At 35.2% G+C, this 18,692-nt stretch overlaps 2 protein-coding genes across 3 annotated transcripts in view; one reads left to right on the top strand and one right to left on the bottom strand.

The window, feature by feature from the left end:
- Nucleotides 1–18,692, bottom strand: part of LOC134840426 (phosphatidylinositol 3-kinase catalytic subunit type 3-like) — a 513,967-nt gene that overhangs the window by 330,355 nt on the left and 164,920 nt on the right. The window lies entirely within an intron of this gene.
- The window catches only part of LOC134840765 (DNA-directed RNA polymerase III subunit RPC1-like), an 80,220-nt gene continuing 67,940 nt past the window's right edge, over nucleotides 6,413–18,692 (top strand). Inside the window, exons 1-8 of one of the 2 annotated variants that reach the window (XM_063856794.1) lie at nucleotides 6,413–6,492; nucleotides 7,707–7,983; nucleotides 9,342–9,469; nucleotides 10,092–10,214; nucleotides 10,533–10,844; nucleotides 16,994–17,182; nucleotides 17,878–18,099; nucleotides 18,367–18,538. In XM_063856794.1, coding sequence (XP_063712864.1) covers nucleotides 7,803–7,983; nucleotides 9,342–9,469; nucleotides 10,092–10,214; nucleotides 10,533–10,844; nucleotides 16,994–17,182; nucleotides 17,878–18,099; nucleotides 18,367–18,538 — 1,327 coding nt within the window. In that variant the 5' untranslated portion in view covers nucleotides 6,413–6,492; nucleotides 7,707–7,802. Of the gene's footprint in view, nucleotides 6,493–7,691; nucleotides 7,984–9,341; nucleotides 9,470–10,091; nucleotides 10,215–10,532; nucleotides 10,845–16,993; nucleotides 17,183–17,877; nucleotides 18,100–18,366; nucleotides 18,539–18,692 lie in introns of both variants that reach the window. The other variant, XM_063856793.1, reaches the window with a different exon arrangement.

Here is an 18,692-nt window from a genome sequence, read left to right as displayed (position 1 = left end):
CAGGAGTTTTAAATCTGGCCTCCAAATATGAGTACTCAAATACTTGTACTTTTCGAGATTTGACGTTTTCGAGATGACGGAAAAAAGGAGTTAACAAAAACTATCAAATATGAAATTACCAACCATGTAATTGTGTGCTGTTAGAGTTCACTAAAAGCCTGCAGATCTGGTTTCCAATATATGCAGTTTTTCATGTTGTCCAAAATTTGAAGCACCGAAGGTGCGTTACACGCTAGTCTATCATTTAATTGAGCGAGACATTTCATGTTTAAGAAGTCCCTATGTTGACATGTTTAAGCATGTTACGCTATCTCTACATGATTTAGCTACAGTCTATATTTTTAAAGCTATGCTGTGCAATTAAATATAAACGTTAATACTAGCCTGCAGAGTTTCATCAAGCATCGGCTTTGCGCATAATCGCATTATTTTTATTCAAATATGCATGTTTGTCAATGCTGCAACAATGTTTACTGTCACTTTTTATATAATTTTTTAAAAGTCAAATCTGGGTTATTTTTGATGCTCCGTGATACTTTTTAGGTACACTGCTCCATTTCATACTCTACGTTTTACTAATACTACTCTTGGTTTTGGGCTTCAATTTTCATTTTGAAAGCTGAATCCCCTCTTGAACTTGTTCATTGGTTACTGCCGCATGGGCTCAGTTAGGTGACCACTGTCTGAAAAACCTCCATCCTGCTCTGCGGGTGTTTTGGAGGCTATAGGGACATGGCACATTTAGTAGAAGCAGTAACCGTAAAATGAACAAGTTCAAGAAAGTTAAATGAACTGGCTACGAGGCCCTACGACTAGCGAGTTTTCGGGTCAAATTTATTTCGGCAAAGAGTTTTGGCAGGAAAATAGATGATTTTACCGTTTCAAACTTGTTTGGATGACAGCGCAGGACCACGAAAGGATGTGTAATGTCAGGGTTGTCATTAGCAGCCTTCTCCTAAAAGCGTTTACTGAGTATTAATAAGTTAGTTTTTTTAGTTCCAATTCATTTACCTTTTCCTTCTAAAAATATATTTTTCCTAAATGAGTGACTCTTTTTGTCCCTTGCTGAATAATTTAAGATTGAAAAAAACGTTTCTAAATAATTTTTTGATTGTTTTTGTTTTGGTGAACAAAAGCTTAGCACTGATTCATTCTTAAGTTTTTCAAAAAGGGTTAGGTTTTTCAAAACTGTTTGTTATTTCTTAAAATAAATTGGTTCCCCTTATTTCTTTTTTTTTATCCAATCAAACTGCTATGCAGTGATTTGTTCTTTTTAAATATGTATTTTGAATAAAAAGGTTAACTAGTGACTTCGTTTCTATTCTTTTCTAATGCGTTGCACTGATTTCTTATTTTGTTTCACTTTTGCGTTTATTCAAGTTTTTCACTAAAGTTCTGCGGAGGTTTATTCCGGTTTTATTTTTCTACTAACTTTGCCACGATTTGCCTTCTTTTGAATTTTTTTGAAAGAAACACCTAGGAATCTTCTTTTGGATGTAAAAGCGTTGCACCCAGTTTCACATAAAAACTCAAAAATGTGTTAATTTCTATCATGCAACGAACAGTTATTTAGTGATTTTTATAATATCATGTATTTTAAATAAAATTTTCTTTTTATTCTTTTTCAGTAATGTTTTCGCTGTTTTTGGAGAAAGCTGTGCAGGGATTTTGTCTTTTCATGGTTTTCACAGTAATAGTTTGCAGTAAATTGTTACTTTTCTGTTTTTTCGTTTGGTCCAAATCAGCCATTGGTTGTGTTTTTCTCATTCGACCTTCAATCTAGTTTCTGTAAAAGACGACTTTTACGGTGATCCATATTTTTAGCTCCGCATAGTATTTTGCCTTGAGCTTCTTGATCATAAAGCAGTGGTGATTTGAAATCTCAAATCATTTTTACTGATCAAAAATAATTCGGGTATTTTTCTTGCTTATAATTTAAATAAGACTGCTCGTATCAGGGCGAAGCGCTGAACGTTCCGACTGCTTTTGAAGGTTTATGGAGCAGCAGTAATAACATAACAACAAAATATGAAATAAAATAAAATGAAATTTTTTTTTCTAAAATTTGAAATTTTTTATGAAAATCATCACCCCACACGCCATATAAAGTACAAAAAGATAGTTTTCGTTCCTTGTAACACATCAATTATGGCAAATAAGCTTCGTTCAACCAATTTGGAACGATTTATAAGACGGATTAAATCTCCGCTTACGCGTTAATAGCGCGAATTATATCGCGCGTTAATTGTCCCAAAATGGCAATCTTTAAACCCTCATAACTTTACGAAAAATGACCACAGGTGAAATATCTTTTCAAATTCAAGCTCGGGACAACAATACCTTTTGAAGGATAATGAAAAATTCCGTCAAAAATGGCTAGTTGAAAAGTCGAAATTTGTCTGATGAAAAAAAACCCACCCCGAGCACAAATATTCCGTTACCTTCGTATCGAAAGTCGGAACAATAATCTTCAGTCTTTCAGAATGCAGAAATTTCTGCACTGGATGATAGCTAGTTGTTATAAAATACAAAACAACGTCATCTTTCTTGTTTTATTGAAGATTGTCTATCAAATCTAATTATCACATGTGTTTTTGGTTCTAAATCATACAAATTTACATTATCTCTTTTTGTAAGCCATATTTCCGAAATTCCCGAAACCGTATTCAAACCAATTTCCTGAAAAAAATTCACCTGCATGCGTTTTCAAATAACTGAGCCCGGTCGCCGTTTTGGCGCGGTTTCGCAAAACGTTTTCGAAATTAAGTCAAATTGCGATTAGTTGTGACTAGTTTCATCGACTGTGCTTTGTCTAATCATGACAATCGTTTAACCATCATATCTCCTAGTTTTTCAGGTCATGAAGTGCTTGAAGTTGGTATCTAGTAATCAAAATAAAGTCAAGGAAGTTCGGTACAATCTCAGAAACACGGATATCGAAATTGAAGCTTTTGATATTGATCTTCCGGAATATCAAGCAGGAATGATTAGATGATATCTGCAAATATCATAGAGCAAAAGTGTAGGCAAGTGTACTTTTATTCGAGTCCTCTCAAGATCATTTTGAAATATTGCTTTATAATGAGCATTGATAAAAAGAGTTAGAACTGTGGTATAGATTGGGGTCTGTTCCGAGTGGGTTCAACTTGTTGAAAGAAGCTCACTCGGTGTTGAGTGCTGCATCACATGAAAGCTCTTTGAACATTGATTTTGAATTCGTAAAAGACTTTCAATGAATTTTTGGCTCGAGAAAAATGTGATCTGATTTGTTCTCCTGTATATGATCATTTAATAAATTTGCGACTAGAGAAGTGGGTGGAAAAGAAAGAAGATTATTCTGATTTTGCTCTTTTGTAGAATGGTTTCTTTGAGCGACTGTTCTCTTACCGATGAAAAGTCCTCTCTCATACAAAATGGCGACTGGTTTTTTAGCAGATGAAACTCAAGCATAAAAGTGAAGTAAATGTCTTTAAGCAGACTATGGTCGACAGCTTAGCAGAGGGAACGAAATTTAACGCATTATTGTCATTTTTGTTAGGGCACGGTTTTTTTTACCAGACAGGTTTTTTAGCAGACCGGCTATTAGCAGACTCAAAACAAATAACAAGTCCGAACGCTATCTGCAAGCGCGGCATCGGTATATAGGGTCCGCTTGCTCGGCTAGGTTCTGAAATGCTATCGATCAAAGTCTGCAACAAGCCCTATATTTCACTTTTTAAGCGAAAAACTGGTCTGCTAGAAAACAGGTCCTTCTCGGAACAGTATATGCTTCATACGCAACTGAAAACTCTTATTAATATATAAATCTTTTTGCACAAGTGGCTTTGATACTTTAATAGGCATGATGCAAGCATATCCCAAATTGTTTTTTTTTTCTGACATATTTGAAAGCGGCCATTAGAATCTAATCATTCCAGCGCTTCTACAGAATCTCCCGAAGAAGTAGCGCGCCTTAAAACCTTAGAGGCAGTTAAAACCTTGAACTCGGGTCCTGTAATAATCGAAGATACCAGTCTGTGTTTCAACGCATTGAACGGACTCCCTGGTGTTTATATCAAATGGTTTCTGAAAAAGTTGGGACCCGAAGGCCTGTTTAAACTACTGGGTGCTTATGATGACAAAAGTGCAGTAGCTCAAACTATTTTTGGATACTGTGAGGGTCCAGGAGAACCTGTCAAATTGTTTCCGGGCAAAGTAGACGGCGAAATAGTGTCACCTCGTGGATCCAGGGTGTTTGGCTGGGATCCTTGTTTTCTGCCGAAGCACTCAAGTTTGACTTACGGCGAAATGACGAAAGACGATAAAGATCAAATTTCGCATCGTGCGAAAGCGTTAGCAGATTTAGTTGAGTATCTGGGAAGTCAAAACTCATGATTGTTTTTTAAATTGAAAAAACGTGTACATAAGGTTTCTATTCAACTATGCTAAACATTTAACGTTCTTCTCTGAATTTGTGTTGATTTAATATGGCTCAATTGAAAACTCTAACTAAAACGCGAGTATAATAATTTCTTAAGTGACAATGAGGGAACTGGAGATAGGTCGTGATGATTTTTGGGTTATATCATAAATTGTTCTTGAAACTTGAAAATTTTCAATAATCTAAAGAGTTTTTGCAAACAAAGTTTGATTGATACTGAGCTTGTGAATTTTTTCAATGTATGAATGAAACATGTTTATGCTAGCGTTTTTTAAGTTCTTTCTTTGTCTTCACAGAAAGTCTAGGTTACGTTACAAGGCCAAACTGTTATGTGGATTGTAAGCGGATTCCGCAAAAGACGAAAGTCGAATTTGGTGCAAAGTCAAATTTGTGAGTTTTCTTCGATCTTCTTTGCTGTTTTGGATTCCACGAACAACTAGCTTAAACACTGTATTAATCAAAGTTCCTTCAAAAACAGAGTTTTTATGGAATTTCCAACAAAACTTGCGGAAACGGAACAATTAATGGGTTCCGGGACAGAAATTGAACCTGTCAAACGTATAATAGGTCTCACTGTACGCTCAAGAGTTGCAAATCTGGCCTCCAAGTATTACTTCTCAAGCCATTTTGTTTTCTGAGATACGGTGTTTTTTCGACTTTTTTCACTTTTTAAAACCTAGATTCAAAAAAGTGGCAGGGGTCGAAACACAACCTTGTGGCGGTTTGCTCTCAGGTTACGCTATGGGGTTGCAATGCTGCCCTCTAAATATAACTGCTGATATTAATTTTTGTTTTTTAGATTTAGTGGATTTTATTGTTTTTCGTTAGTTTTTCAAACTGTAGATTTAAAAAACACTAAGACTTGAAAATTTCAATCCCATGGTGACATGCTATCAGGACACGCCCCAGAGTTGCAAATCTGCCCTCGAAATATGACAGCGCAATTTCTTTTGCTTTTTGAGAAATGATGTTTTTTGTGAGATTTAAAAAAAAATTTCTCATAAAAACTTAGATTTGAGAAAAGCTTTTAGAACTTGAAAATTTCATGCCCATGATGGGGAAGTTTTGAGTTACTCTTTGGGTTTAGATACAGGAAATCCAATTTCGACTGATCCTAATCTTTCGAGAGCCGAGATGTGGCGTATTTTATGCTTTTTGAATTTTTTCTCCAAGAATTAGATTTGGATAAATTGCAAAACTTTCAATCATATTTTTGTGCTGTCATGGAACTCTTAGAGGTTGGAAGATCGGCTTCTAAATGATTGATTTAACTTAGACTCTGGGATATGGTTTCAAATTTTCAAAAACTAAAGAGTTTTCAAATACAATATGATTGCTACAGAACTTTTGAACTTTTTCACAAAAATTGTGACTGGATCATGTGTTTTCTGTCGTTTGTTAGGGTTTTTCTGTCGTTTTGAAGAAAAAAATTTAAGAACAAATATTGCGACGCCAAACTGTGTGTTATGTGAATTGTAGGAGGATTCCGCAACAGGCCACAGACAGATTTGTCGCGGAAACCGCAATTTTTTTATCTTTGCTGTTTTGGATTCCACAAACAAATAGCTGAAACACTGTATTATTCAAAGTTGCTGTGGAATCCACAAACAATAAAACCTATATGTTTATAGTAAAATTATGATGTCGGGGAACCCGCACCTGTAAGCAAATTGATGTAATGAAGGTTGTTCCCAAGATTCGTTTGTTTTCAGCAAGAGAATGAATGTCAGAAGCACTAAGCGATCTCGTCACTTTTTATTTTTCAGTAGCTCAAAAACTTAATTTTCGACGAATGTTGAATATAGTTCAGTCCCTACTCTTGAGTCTTGCACCGATATTCCTTTCCCTACCAAAATAAGCTTCGACTTTATAGCTTCGAACCATAAGCTTCGACTACAAGGTTTTGTATGAAGGGTTCAGAACTCATGATAATTGGACTAAAGGAGCATGAAAAATTAAGAAAATGACCACTGGAATATCTGTTTTGTTTTCAGATTTTGTAATGAGAATCTGAGATATATGGTCTTTTTTCAAGAGACTCAGTCTACTGTCTACCCTGGAAGGAATTACAGGCGTGTTGCAGAAGCCATCGCAATTGCAATTCACAGTTTTTTTTGTAGTTGACTTGACTCCAAAAATCTTTGTTTTTAATTTTTTTTTCAGTCTAACTAGATTTATTCTAATATTGAAATCGAATACTTGTATTATTACCCTTGCAATAAGCAATTATTTTGCAATCGGGAAATATACTTCTTCCTGTAAATAACTTTGTTTACAGGAATCATCCATCTCCTGGTCTCATTCATCTACTGTGCCTTTCTATTGCAACATACGTAATTTTAGCATTTTAATTATACGGCTTAATCGAAATTTGCTTTCTATGTTGGTTGTAGTTTTGCCAACCAGATCTGTTAAAATTTCATTTTTTCAGTTTTTGTTGTTCTCCGAATTAATAGGCTTCGGCTTATGTGATATCGACTTTGTGGCTTTTCATTGCGTCGTTAGTTGAGCGAAAAACATTTTCTGTGCTTGTGTGTGTTCTTCGGGGAAGGGCAACTTAAACTTTTTTTTCGGTACGAACAGTTTGTGCTGTGGTTTTTTTCGACTTTGTTACCAAATTGAATCAACCATCCGGCACATTTGGCGTGGAGAACACAAATGCTTGAGACGGCAGAGGTTTTTAGTTCGAATCCGAACGCGTCTTGTTTCTTGAAAACTAGTGTTTTTGTGCTTTCCGGACTATTGTTTATTTTTTTCGGCGTAGTTTCCGTAGCCCATCTTTGTTTAGAGGCTCAGTCTTTTCCCAGGATCTGTAACACCCATGCTTGAGACGACAAAGCACGGGAGTTCGATTCTAGTTAAGACCTGTTGTTTTTTGCAAACTTAAAATTTTCGACTAGTTAAGATTATGGTCTGTTTTTTTTTGTTGGCTGTTTCGCAGAAAGGATTTTAAAAAGAATTCGGCTTGTTTCTAGCATTCTGAAAGCTCCTTGTAAAATTTCTAATGATGCACGTAATTTTGTTCCGAATTTTTTGAGCTTTTGGTGCACATTTTATACTTTTTGTTGACAAAAACGATTTAATCACAGGCATTCATTTTGTATCATAAGTGGTACGAAGCTCAGCTTCGCCTCTGTAAAACATTTTAAATTCGTGTTCACAAAACTGTAAATTATCGAGCTCGAAAGTATTAGTCTTTATAAATTCAAAACAATTCATTGGAAAAAACTGAGTTGTGATTGTGATGATCACTTTTGCAACATGACTATAGTTAGTACCTCCATAGCCAACGAATTGTGTGTTGGAGAAAAGATTGAAGTAGTTTTGAGTTGGCCATCTGAATTGAGTGCTGTGAATAAAAATCATATTAGTAATAGTAAAGATGGTGAAGGAACTTTGGCGCGAGTTGAACCAGTCCAAATCTATTTCCCACGTGAGTTTTGGCATGATGTCCAGTGGGGAGATGATGAGGGTATCCCATGTGCCCTGTGTGGACAAGGACATGTACTTGGCAGACCAGAACCACTCCCCCACTCCACATGGGGTGCTGGATCCCAGACTGGGTAAGAACTAGCTGCTGACTGGATGCAAATGTGATAGTTTGGTGCGGGGGGGGGGGGGGGTTGGTGGGTGGGGTGGTGGTGTGTTGTTGACTGGAGTACAATCATTCTGAAATGACAACGGTAGCTGTGATGCTTAAGTAATATAGAATTGTCGGACCAACGAATTTCTATTTAAATTTTTTTTATCTTCATAGAATTCATAGAGATCATAGGAGTGATTATCGTTACCGTGCTGTAAGTTAGTCTAAAAACCGAAAGTGTTCAAAGTTAAGCGACAAAAACACCTGTCTCTGCCATAATTCCTTCCGAATCCTTAAGAGTGGTCGCAACAAATTCTAGAGTGGTGTCACTTTAAAAGTTATAGACAGTGCGAAAATAATGGCTCCGACACTTTAAACCGGGTATGGACTTTTTTTTCTCGTAACTGATTTCGTTTACAGGATCTCCAAGTTCAGCTGATCTTTCCGTCTGTACTTTCGTCAATCAAAAAAGATATTTCGAGCATGTCTGCATTTGACATACCCGTTATATTCGAAAATTGACCTGTAGATTACTAACTCCGATTTGTTGAACTTAAGTTTTTATTTTTTTGTCTAATTTTATTTAATCGGCATCAAAATTTTTGACTTATATTATATCGGTTTTTTCGGTCTCATATTGAAATTTTCAAGATGTTTCATGTTCCAAGTTTTTAAATAAAAATATTTCTTTTTTGGCTCAACGGGTGTCTGCTCAAGCATTGCCGGCCTTGTGACCGCTTCGTAATTCTTTGTTGTTATGTGCTGTTATTGACATGTTTTTTTTCTGAAATCAAACAAATGAGGTTACATGACAAATGTATGAAAATTATGGTAGATCTAGTTTTTGTTTTTGCGTTATTTTCTATTTTCATTTCTACAGCGGTTTTTTGTTCTTTTTGTGCGCAGTTATTTTGTCGTGCAGTGTATGTATCATATCGCAAGTGGTGCAAATCTGCTTCGAGTCTGTATACGATGTAGTTTATCCTATTTTCATGCTCAATTTTTCGGCAAAAGATTCTCCTTTTCATAGTTTAATGCTTCTCTTTTTCGGATGTATGCGGTTAATGTTAAGGGGAGCGATAGTGAAGTGGTTACGTCTCGGCCTCTCAATCAGAAGGGCTGATGTTCGAGTCTCACCATGATCCGTACTCGTTTCTTGACGTTGAGGCAACATTGCCCAGCCCAGAAAAATAGCCCAAAAAGTTGCATGCAATTCTTAAGCAAGGGTTTAATAGCTGTTATCCGCGAAGAGTTGAACAGCTCGTATGTTGGTCCTTTCCGTATGTGGTGGATAAATTGTCATAACTATTTTGACTCATTTTCATTTCAAATGTTTAGGTGTCTGCGGAAAAGGCAAAACATGCTCGACATGTAACCTCAGTTTTGAAGACTGTATCGGTCATTTCGGCGTCATCGACCTTGAACTTCCTGTTTTTCACGTGGGATACCTCAAGTCAATCAAACAGGCTAGTACTTTCCTTTTTCTTAGATTGTTTTCATACAGATCGGTCATTAGAGGTGTTGAAATTGACGATGATGATGTTGACTGTGGAAAAGTGGAAATTAGACGCTGGACTATTTTAGTTAATATTCTGTCCGAGACTTATATTTACACCTGACGAAGATTAATGGAACCAAGTGAACAATCTTCCCCCTAAATCAGTTTAGGAGGGAGATAGTTCTTTGGTTAAAAATAATATTTTTCAGCCTATCAAATTTGACCATAGATATTTGTGCGGCATAGTGACGAGATTATTCACGCCTTTTTCTGCATTTGAAGGCTAAATTTGACGGATATGTTTGTAAATCAATGAGTTTAATGACAAGCTGCATTTTTGCAAGTGATAATCAGGTATTTAGAAGATATTTAGTTCGGAATAGGTTGAACGCTTTACGTGAGTACAGAAAATAAATACATTGATCGTGCAGCCCGTAGCTGATTTGTTTCCTGACATTGTATGAAGGGTAACATTGAAATAGTATCGAAAAATTACTTCAACGAAAAGCATTATAGTTTTAAAATCATTAAGCATTCAGTTTCCTGATTTCTCAAAACCTGTGTTTTGAACTGCTCGTGTTTTTTCCCAGGTGCTGACTTCCATATGTAAAGTGTGCGCACGTGTTCTGCTGAAGACGGATGACGTTGCAAAGTTCCGTAAACAGGTGCTGAGACCCAATCTGACTTACTTGCAGAAGAAACAAATCAGAAAGGTAGCTCACTACATTATTACACTAGCAAAGCCTTGTGTTTTATAACGAGTTTACAATTGCTCAACCTAATCGCAATCCGGAGCTCTTTGGTTCGATTCTGCTAGTTTTTTGTTTTTCAAAGAATATATTCATAACATTGTGTTTTAGCTTTTTTTCTCTACTTGTATTTGCTACTTCGCGTCTGTGTTTTAATTGGCTTCAATTTAACCTAATTTTGCCACAACAAAAAATGTTAGCTGCAGAAGCTAAATTGGGGTTTGTTGTGAAATAAGCTTTGAATTTGAAAACAAGTTTTCAGTTGATCTCTTCCATATTTAGACAATCTATGAGCGAGCCAGAAAGAACGCCATCTGTCCTTACTGTGGAGCGAAGAACGGACAGATCCTCAAAATTGGCGCTCTTAAACTGGTTCACATGAAGTACAAGGCCTCGACATCTTCAGGTGGTGCGGCCTCCAAAGCCAGCAAAGACAGAATGAGTGAAAGTGTGCGGAAGGATTTCGAGAATGTGTTAGCGAATCATAAGGATATTGATGAGACTAAAATTCAGGAGCCTTTAAACCCAGTGATGGTTTTGAGTCTATTTGAGAAGATAAGGGATGAAGATATCGCACTCTTACTCATGAACAAGGTAAGAAATCCACAGATCATTTTCAACATTTTGTCACAAGTGATTCTTCCTAGCATTTCGATTTTAGTCAACAACCCGATGCAGGGCAATTAAATTAAAAACTTCAGTTGCAAGAAAAGTTATCGGTACTGAAAAGGCGTGTGCTTGTTAGTTATTATACCTCACAAAATCAAGGAAACATTGTACAACAGCGTTAGATATATCATTTTAAAGCTTTTCATTTGTAAACTGCTGAAAAATTTCGAACTAAGTGATCTCGGTAACCAATAAAACGATATATTTTGCAACTCAAAATCCATTTATTGCATTTTTTGCTACTTTGAGATTAATGGTTATTCAGAGTAATGAACGTATTGAATACTCTTATATATGTCCTACTGATTTTTTTTTGGTTTTTTTTCCTGAGGAAAAAGTCTTAAAATTTGTTCACGCTCAATTTTGATTTTTGGCTGCTTCACTAAGGATTTCTTTTAAGTTCAGTGCATTTTCATTGTTAAAAGGAAGGTAAACTCCACTATCGAACAGCAAAAGTGTAAAGTTCACGAAAAACGTGATCGACTTCTAATTTCGAAAATGGAAATTAATTATAAGATTTCCCAGCGAAATAAAAGTTTTGCCTTTTGATCAAATTTTTTCCAAATTGGGTTATTTTTAACAAAAAAGTGTCCATCATCATATGTTCTGCAAATTCAAAGAGCTTTAACGTCTTCGATATTCAAAAGTTAAAGGTTTTTGAAAAAAAAAGTCATTTTTTTTTAAATTTTCTTGCGTTCATTACGTTTTTCCAACTGTCAGTTGGCTATGTTTATTTTTTTAGCCTTGCGATAAGCAAGGGTATTACTATGGGGTAATATTCTTTTTTTTCCACGTAAGTAACTTTGTTCACAGGATGACTGAATTTTTGGTTATCTCTTCGGCTCTTTTTCTTTTCCCCACCTGCAATTTTTCACAAGTAAAGTTACTGTTCGCACAAACCGATTTTTATGAAAACTTATATGCGGACTAATTAGTCTATAACAAGCATTTTCAACAAGCATTTTTCAACAATTAGGCTATAACAAGCATTTTTTATAATCACCTCGTAAAACCTCTCATAACACCATAAAATTGATGCTCAGATGAGGTTGGGTAAAAAGGACAAAGATCCATCTCTTCTTTCCTCAACTAAAAAAAAGATAGAAAACAGACAATTTTTTGAATTTGTATACATTTTAAATGTCCGTTCTATTCGAAGTTTTAATGTTGTTTGCAAATTCACCAACTCCGATATCAGTATATCAGTTTTTGTTTTCGTTTTGTTTTCCTTTTTTCTCATTTTTGAGGCTTGAAAGGTTTCATATTATAAATATCGGCTTAGAGGCATTTTTGAGAGGTTTGAGCAGCAAAAGTGTTTTTTCTTAGTGTTTTGAGGGGGACTTAAAAACTTTTTGGATTTTTAAGTATTTCCAATAAAAAAGTTTTTCTGTCGGCTCAACGTGTCTGCTCAAGAATTGTCGATTTTGTTGCCGCTTTATTAGTTTGGTTTCGATGCTTATTTAACATTCATTCTCCTATCTTTGGTTTATTTTTGTTACAGGAATCTAATTTATGACAAAATTAAGACAAATTTAGGAAACTTTTTGGTAGATCAATTGTTTCGATCATTTTTTCTAGGGCTTTCATCTCTATTTTCGTTGGTTAATTTGTCCCGCAATGTATATGTTTTATTGCATGTAGCGCGATGCTTCGCTCTTCCCGTAAAATTTTCAAAGGTGCAGTTTTTTATGTTCCAAGATTTTGGATATTTTTGCAAATTTTACGATTTTTTGAGTTTTTGTTACGATTTGTCGTTTCACTGCTTTGCCCCTGTGTAAAATAATTCTGGTCGGTTGTAGTATAAAATATGGTAGTTTTAAAACGTAATCGCTCTAAAATTTTATTCTGACATTGTTTTATTTATGGCGTTTTTTTTGTTTGTGGCTCAATGATGAGCGTCTACTTACTCATTGTTGGCTTGGTGGCTGCTCTGTTAATTCTATTAGCTTATGTAATTATGGTGGTTGTTTTCCTCAACTATTTAGCTGAAATTGAGTTTTTAAATATTTCCACAAGCCTACAATGCTATGCAAAGCTTATCAAATTAATGTTGTTTATGTTTTTTTGTGCACCTTAGCGAGCTCAATTGTACAAATTTCTTAAACCTAATTAAATTTTTGAAGGTGTGACTATTGTCATTTTGCTGGAATTATAGACTTTTATAGACTGCTGGAGTAATAGACTGCTTGAGTCAAAGACTTAGGTGTACTTGAATGAGCTGTGAGAATTGTCCCAAATCCAGACGGGCTCATAGAAACTTTTCAAATTAAATCGAGTCCAAGCAATAGATGCGAAGCTTTTGCCGTTTTTAAAGCTTGTCTTTGACGTGCTTCGTTTGCGAAGTGCTGCTTAGCCATTTATAAATTCAGTTATCTCAGATGCGTTTATGAACCAACCGTTTGTCGCAAACTAGATTTTCTTGCACCAATCAGTTTAGTCTTTTTTCATGCTTAAATTCTATGCATTATATAATTGGCGTTTCATTTGAGACATGTTTAAGAAAACCCTATGTTGACATCTAAAAATGTTTTTTTTTCATTTTTTTTCAAAAGTTTTGGATATAAAAAAACTAACCGAATTTGATTTTCTTAGCCCTATAGTGGGGTGGGGTACTGTCAGGATACACTCAGAAGTTCCAAATGACTGCTCAAATTCTTTCGGTTTGTGAGATATGGTGTTTTTTATGACTATGTTTTTTTTTTCAATGTCTTAAATTTTAGATATAAAAAACTAACCGAACTTGAAACGCTCAACCTTATAATGGGTAACTTTCAGGGTACAATCAGGGGTTGCAATTATGGCGTCTAATTGTGATTGCTCGAATCCTTTTCGTTTTCATCAAATGGCGTTTTTTATGATTTTTTCATTTTTTTTAAATAGCTTGATTTATGAAAAAAAAATCCTTTTGGTTTTCGATATATGAAGTTTTGATAGCCTTGATAGATGAGCACATTTTATCTTCACGATTGCATTAAGTATCGCTGTTTTGGTACCTGTTTTAGCAAACTCTTTTTACGTTCGACAATTTTTATTTGAAGCACCGTTGGTGCGAGTCCTGTGCTAATTGTTTCTAAAAAGTAATGACTGGTTGGTTCGCTCGTAGCTCACAATACTTTAATCACGATCACCTTGACCATTTGAAATTGTGAAAAACAATATGATATGAAATTGTGAAAAAATTTTAGAGCTCAGTTTTGCATGAAATAAATTTAAGATTCCAGTAACGTAAAAAAAACAACACATTTTAGTTGATCAACAAAATTAGATTTTTTCAAGATCTCTCTGCGGTATAAAACAAATTATCTAATGATCTAACTTTTTCCAAAACTGGTTTACTTTAAAAGACCGTCAATATTAGATTTTATTGAAATCCAAAGAGGGAAAGTAGTTATGTTTTTTCTTAGAGTTTCAAAACATAACTTAAGAAAAAAAGGACTTTCATTTGCTTAGAATAATTCACACCGGAATCAAAAATTGTCCATCACAGCGTCGTCAGAACAATAATTTGCGAAGTTATTGTTTAAGTTTCGACCATTTCACGAAGTGAAGGTAAGGAAATCTGGCGTATGATGTGTTGTTTGTTTTTCAAAAGTGTATCGAATACCTAAAAGAAAGGGCTCGTCTTTCATCGCATTTAAAACCTTTTGACCGTGGTTTGGATTCCAAAAAAGCCGACTTCCACATTGACTTATAAATTAACTTCCAAAAGCTAGCTTCCAAAAAAACTAACTTCCGAACATCTTTCAATAGTTTGCATTTTTTTCAGAGTTTTCAGACGAAAATTTCAAAGTGCAAAGTTAAGTCATCTCAAACCTGCTGAAGCTTGGAAAACATCAAATTTTCGCCGTCAGATTTTTGAAAGCAGCTGTGACGAATCGTCTCACTATTTCAGATGGAGGTGTTTTTGCCTCGCGATGAATTAAAACTTTGAATTTTATATTTTAATTGATTTTGCCACTTAGAAACTTTAAGAAACTCAACCAACTTTAAAATCAGGAATTTACGTCAAGTATGCTAACATGAATGCATGTGAAAACAATGTTTCATTTTTTGTTTTTATTCAAATTTCAAATTTGTTTTAAAAAATTCTTTATAAAAAACCGAGTCATCAAGAGTCAGCAAGCGGTATCAATTATGCGCGTAGACTTTCTTTCGGCGAATAGCTGGTCTAACAGTTTTGCTGATAAGTTGATGAAAGTTGAGGTCAAATTTGTTGCAGGTTTTTTTCAGCTTTTTTAATGAGTTCAATCTTCGCAAAATTTGCCCTTAGTTCTGATTGTAATTTTACCTCCGAGTGGTTTATTATTTGTATTAGCTTCTTTCGGCAGTAAGTTTTTGACCCATTTTGTAATGGCTTAGTTACCTCATTTTACATCCTTCTAAATGATGACTGTGGATTTTATGCATGTTTACATACTGGGTCTAGCTCAAAGTTCTAGTTCAAAAATTTTTGTTCAAATTTTTAGAGCTGAATGCTTATTTTTTTGTTCAACGGGTGTTGAACATAAAATGGGCTTAGCTGCGAGTTCGGCCGTCATTTCTCTTTTTCTAGTTTCATTTCAAGAAGAAAATTGCAACAACATTTTCACAAAAACAAGACTGCTTGTATATCAGGGCGAAACCCTGAATGTTTCGATTGCAATCTTGTGTCAATTAAAAAGTTACTTGGTCAAAAAATTGACGAAATAATTGAAAAGAAATTTTTTTCTTCAGTTCATCTCTTTGCATGCTAATGTAAACTACGGAGGGATCTATTTAGCGTCTCGTATCCTATTTAATTGGAACGCTCATTTTATTTGGAACGCTCCTTTTCTCAATTTAATATGGAACGCATTATCCCACCGCTTACGCGTATTATAAGAACGCAATATTTAGCTATTTATTTATCCCAAATTGGGCAAGCTAGCATTTTTCAAACATCTATTAATTATCGACAATTAATCACAGATGTTTTTTTTTAATTTTAGCTCCAGGCAACAATAGCTTTCAGATGGTATAAAAATATTCCGTCAAAAATGCTTAAGTAAAATGTCATAAGTTGACCAGCCAAGCATAAATATTCCGCTTTTTTTTCAAAAGTCTGAGCAAAGTTTTTAATCGTTTTTTTTTGCCGTCATAGCTTTGGTCTCATGGTTTTCGTGCTTAGCCTACAATGCTATTTTCCGGAACAAATTTCAATACGCTTATCAATACTTGTATCGAAGTTGAAATTTATCCACGGGTTCATTCACAGGTTTTGAGTTTTTATTTGATAATCAATATCTTTAAAATATGCATCATCAAAAAACTTGAACAAAAATAGCCTCATTCAAATAATTTCAACAGTCAAACTATTGTTTTAAACTATTCGGACGAAGAGATTAAAACCTGATTTTTTAAACGCGTGTTTCTCAAATTGGTTTAACTTGAGACACAAAATGACGAAGACAAAACTTGCTCAGATTTTGAAATTAATATGGTGTATTTAGTTATCAAAAAATTATGCCCAAAATTTTACCCTAAAAATGATCTTTATTGGCTTTGTTAGTCAATTAGAAATTACACCAAAGCTATAGGTTCAATTGCTGATAAAATAGAATGATAGAGAGCCTGATAAAAATGGCAATTGTTGGCTATGCAACGAAAATAAGTTGTTTCATACAAAATTGAGATTTTTATAGTCGTCTTAAGCTTTGTTGGGCTATGTGATAGGCTCACTGTGATGTCATTTTGTCTGCAATTGAACCAACAGTTTTGGCGTAATTTTTGAAAAACTAAAGATGATCGTGTTTTGGGTTAAATTTTGAGCCCGATTCTTGCGAAATTAATAATTTTGCAAATTAATAATTCTGCCTAAATTCTTGGCAAGTTGTGTCTTTGTCGTTTTTTGCTTAAAGTCAACCCAATTTTAGATAAACTCGTTTTAATTTTCAAGTTTTATTCGTTTTGTCCGCATAATTTAAGTCACACTACACTGTATATCAAAATGCTCTTTTTATTTTCTCTCGACCACACGTGAGCATCAAAAATGATACAATCGTTTAGTCAACTTTGACATGGAAAGACATTAGATGAAGTTCCGTCTCTTGTTCTAGAGTGTGGGCAAGCCGGCGGACCTGATTTTGCAGAAAATACTAGTGCCTCCACTCTGCATTCGCCCGTCGGTGGCGTCCGACTTCAAGGCGGGCACACGGGAGGACGACTTGAGTGTGAAGCTGGCAGAGATCATCTTCCTCAACGACATCATTCGCACACACTACAAGAAAAACGCCAGAACTCAGATGGTCAGCTCATACACAGAATAAAATAATGACATGATTGTTAAAAACAATCAATATGAATTTAAATTAATGGTTTCAATAAATTAACCCATAATTTTGAACGCATAATTGTTGCTATTGTCATATAATGGCAGCGTTATTATGTTACTTTCAGCGGCGAGTTAAGAATAGTTTTGATCGAAGATGGATTGATTGTTTTATGTTTTCTTAGGCCAGTCATTTTGATTTCAGCTATACCAAAACCTTACCAATACAATAAGCTTTGGCGTTTGCTAGTCTTTTTTTGAACAAATGTCCTTTTGAAGCGTTTTTGAGAAGGGAAATTATCGACCAATTAAATCAGAAGAAAAGCAAAGTGTCCGTATCACACTGCAGCTTACCTTTTGTCACGTATCAATTCACGCACAATTAGGAATCAGAATATATTATATCTAGCTCAATTTAAAAATTTAAGTTGAATTGATTTTTGCAGCAATTGAATTTTGACTAGAACGAACCCCCCCCCCCCCCCCCGCTCATTTAACATCTTTTTTTTTGGTTATATATGAAAGCCAAATATGGTTGGGATTGCCAATATTTATTAAAATAGATGATGAAAAGAAAAATGGTTCAAGTAGAACTCGCATGTGGGAATAGGGGGGAGGGAAAGGAGTCTTAATTTCTCCTTTCTTATTTTTTTCTACCTGCATGTTGTGTAGGTGATGGAAGATTGGGACTACTTGCAGTTACAGTGTGCACTCTACATCAACTCCCAGACGCCAGGAATCCCCACCCAGTACCAGCCCAAAGTTGCCCTCAGGTCCCTCGTCCAGAGACTCAAGGGCAAACAGGGCCGCTTCAGGGGGAATCTGTCGGGCAAGAGGGTGGACTTTTCGGGCAGGACAGTCATATCACCCGACCCAAACATGCGCATAGACCAGGTTGGCATCCTCCATTGGATTGATTGTTCCGACTGACCATTGACGAAATGGAAAGGAACCATAGCTTAGCATTGGATCATAAGCTCCAAAAAATTTCAGGGAGTTAATTAAACTTGAGATTTTGTTGATTTTGGAGCTGTTTTATTCAGTTTTTAGATTCCAATTGTTAGTTTTTTTTTTGTTCGGATTTAGATATGCGATAAGATCTTAAAAACCTCACTTAAAACTATCTAAGAAAGGTAATGACTGGCTAAACAATTGGCATAGGTGGCAGTTCCAGTGTACGTGGCAACCAACATGACTTACCCGCAGAGAGTGACTAAGAGCAACCTGGCCATGCTGCAGAACATGGTCATAAATGGCCCTAGGAAGTGGCCTGGCGCCAACTACGTGGAGAAGAAGCCCACCAAACACAGTCCCAAGGAGGTCAAGTTCCTGGGTGAGTGAGTCATTATTAACCAATTTTTTGTCGTATTTATTGATTATTTGTTGTTATTTTCTGATGGTATTTACTGCTGTTATTTCGTTGGTTTTTGCTGATGTTGTTTTCTTGGTATTTATTTGAAAAATTTTTAGATGTACAATTGTTTTAT

The sequence above is a fragment of the Symsagittifera roscoffensis genome, chromosome 2 (assembly GCF_963678635.1).
Source record: "Symsagittifera roscoffensis chromosome 2, txSymRosc1.1, whole genome shotgun sequence".
NCBI lineage: Eukaryota > Metazoa > Xenacoelomorpha > Acoela > Convolutidae > Symsagittifera > Symsagittifera roscoffensis.
The sequence above is the reverse complement of the archived record's forward strand: the minus strand, read 5'-3'. Positions and strand labels throughout refer to the sequence as shown.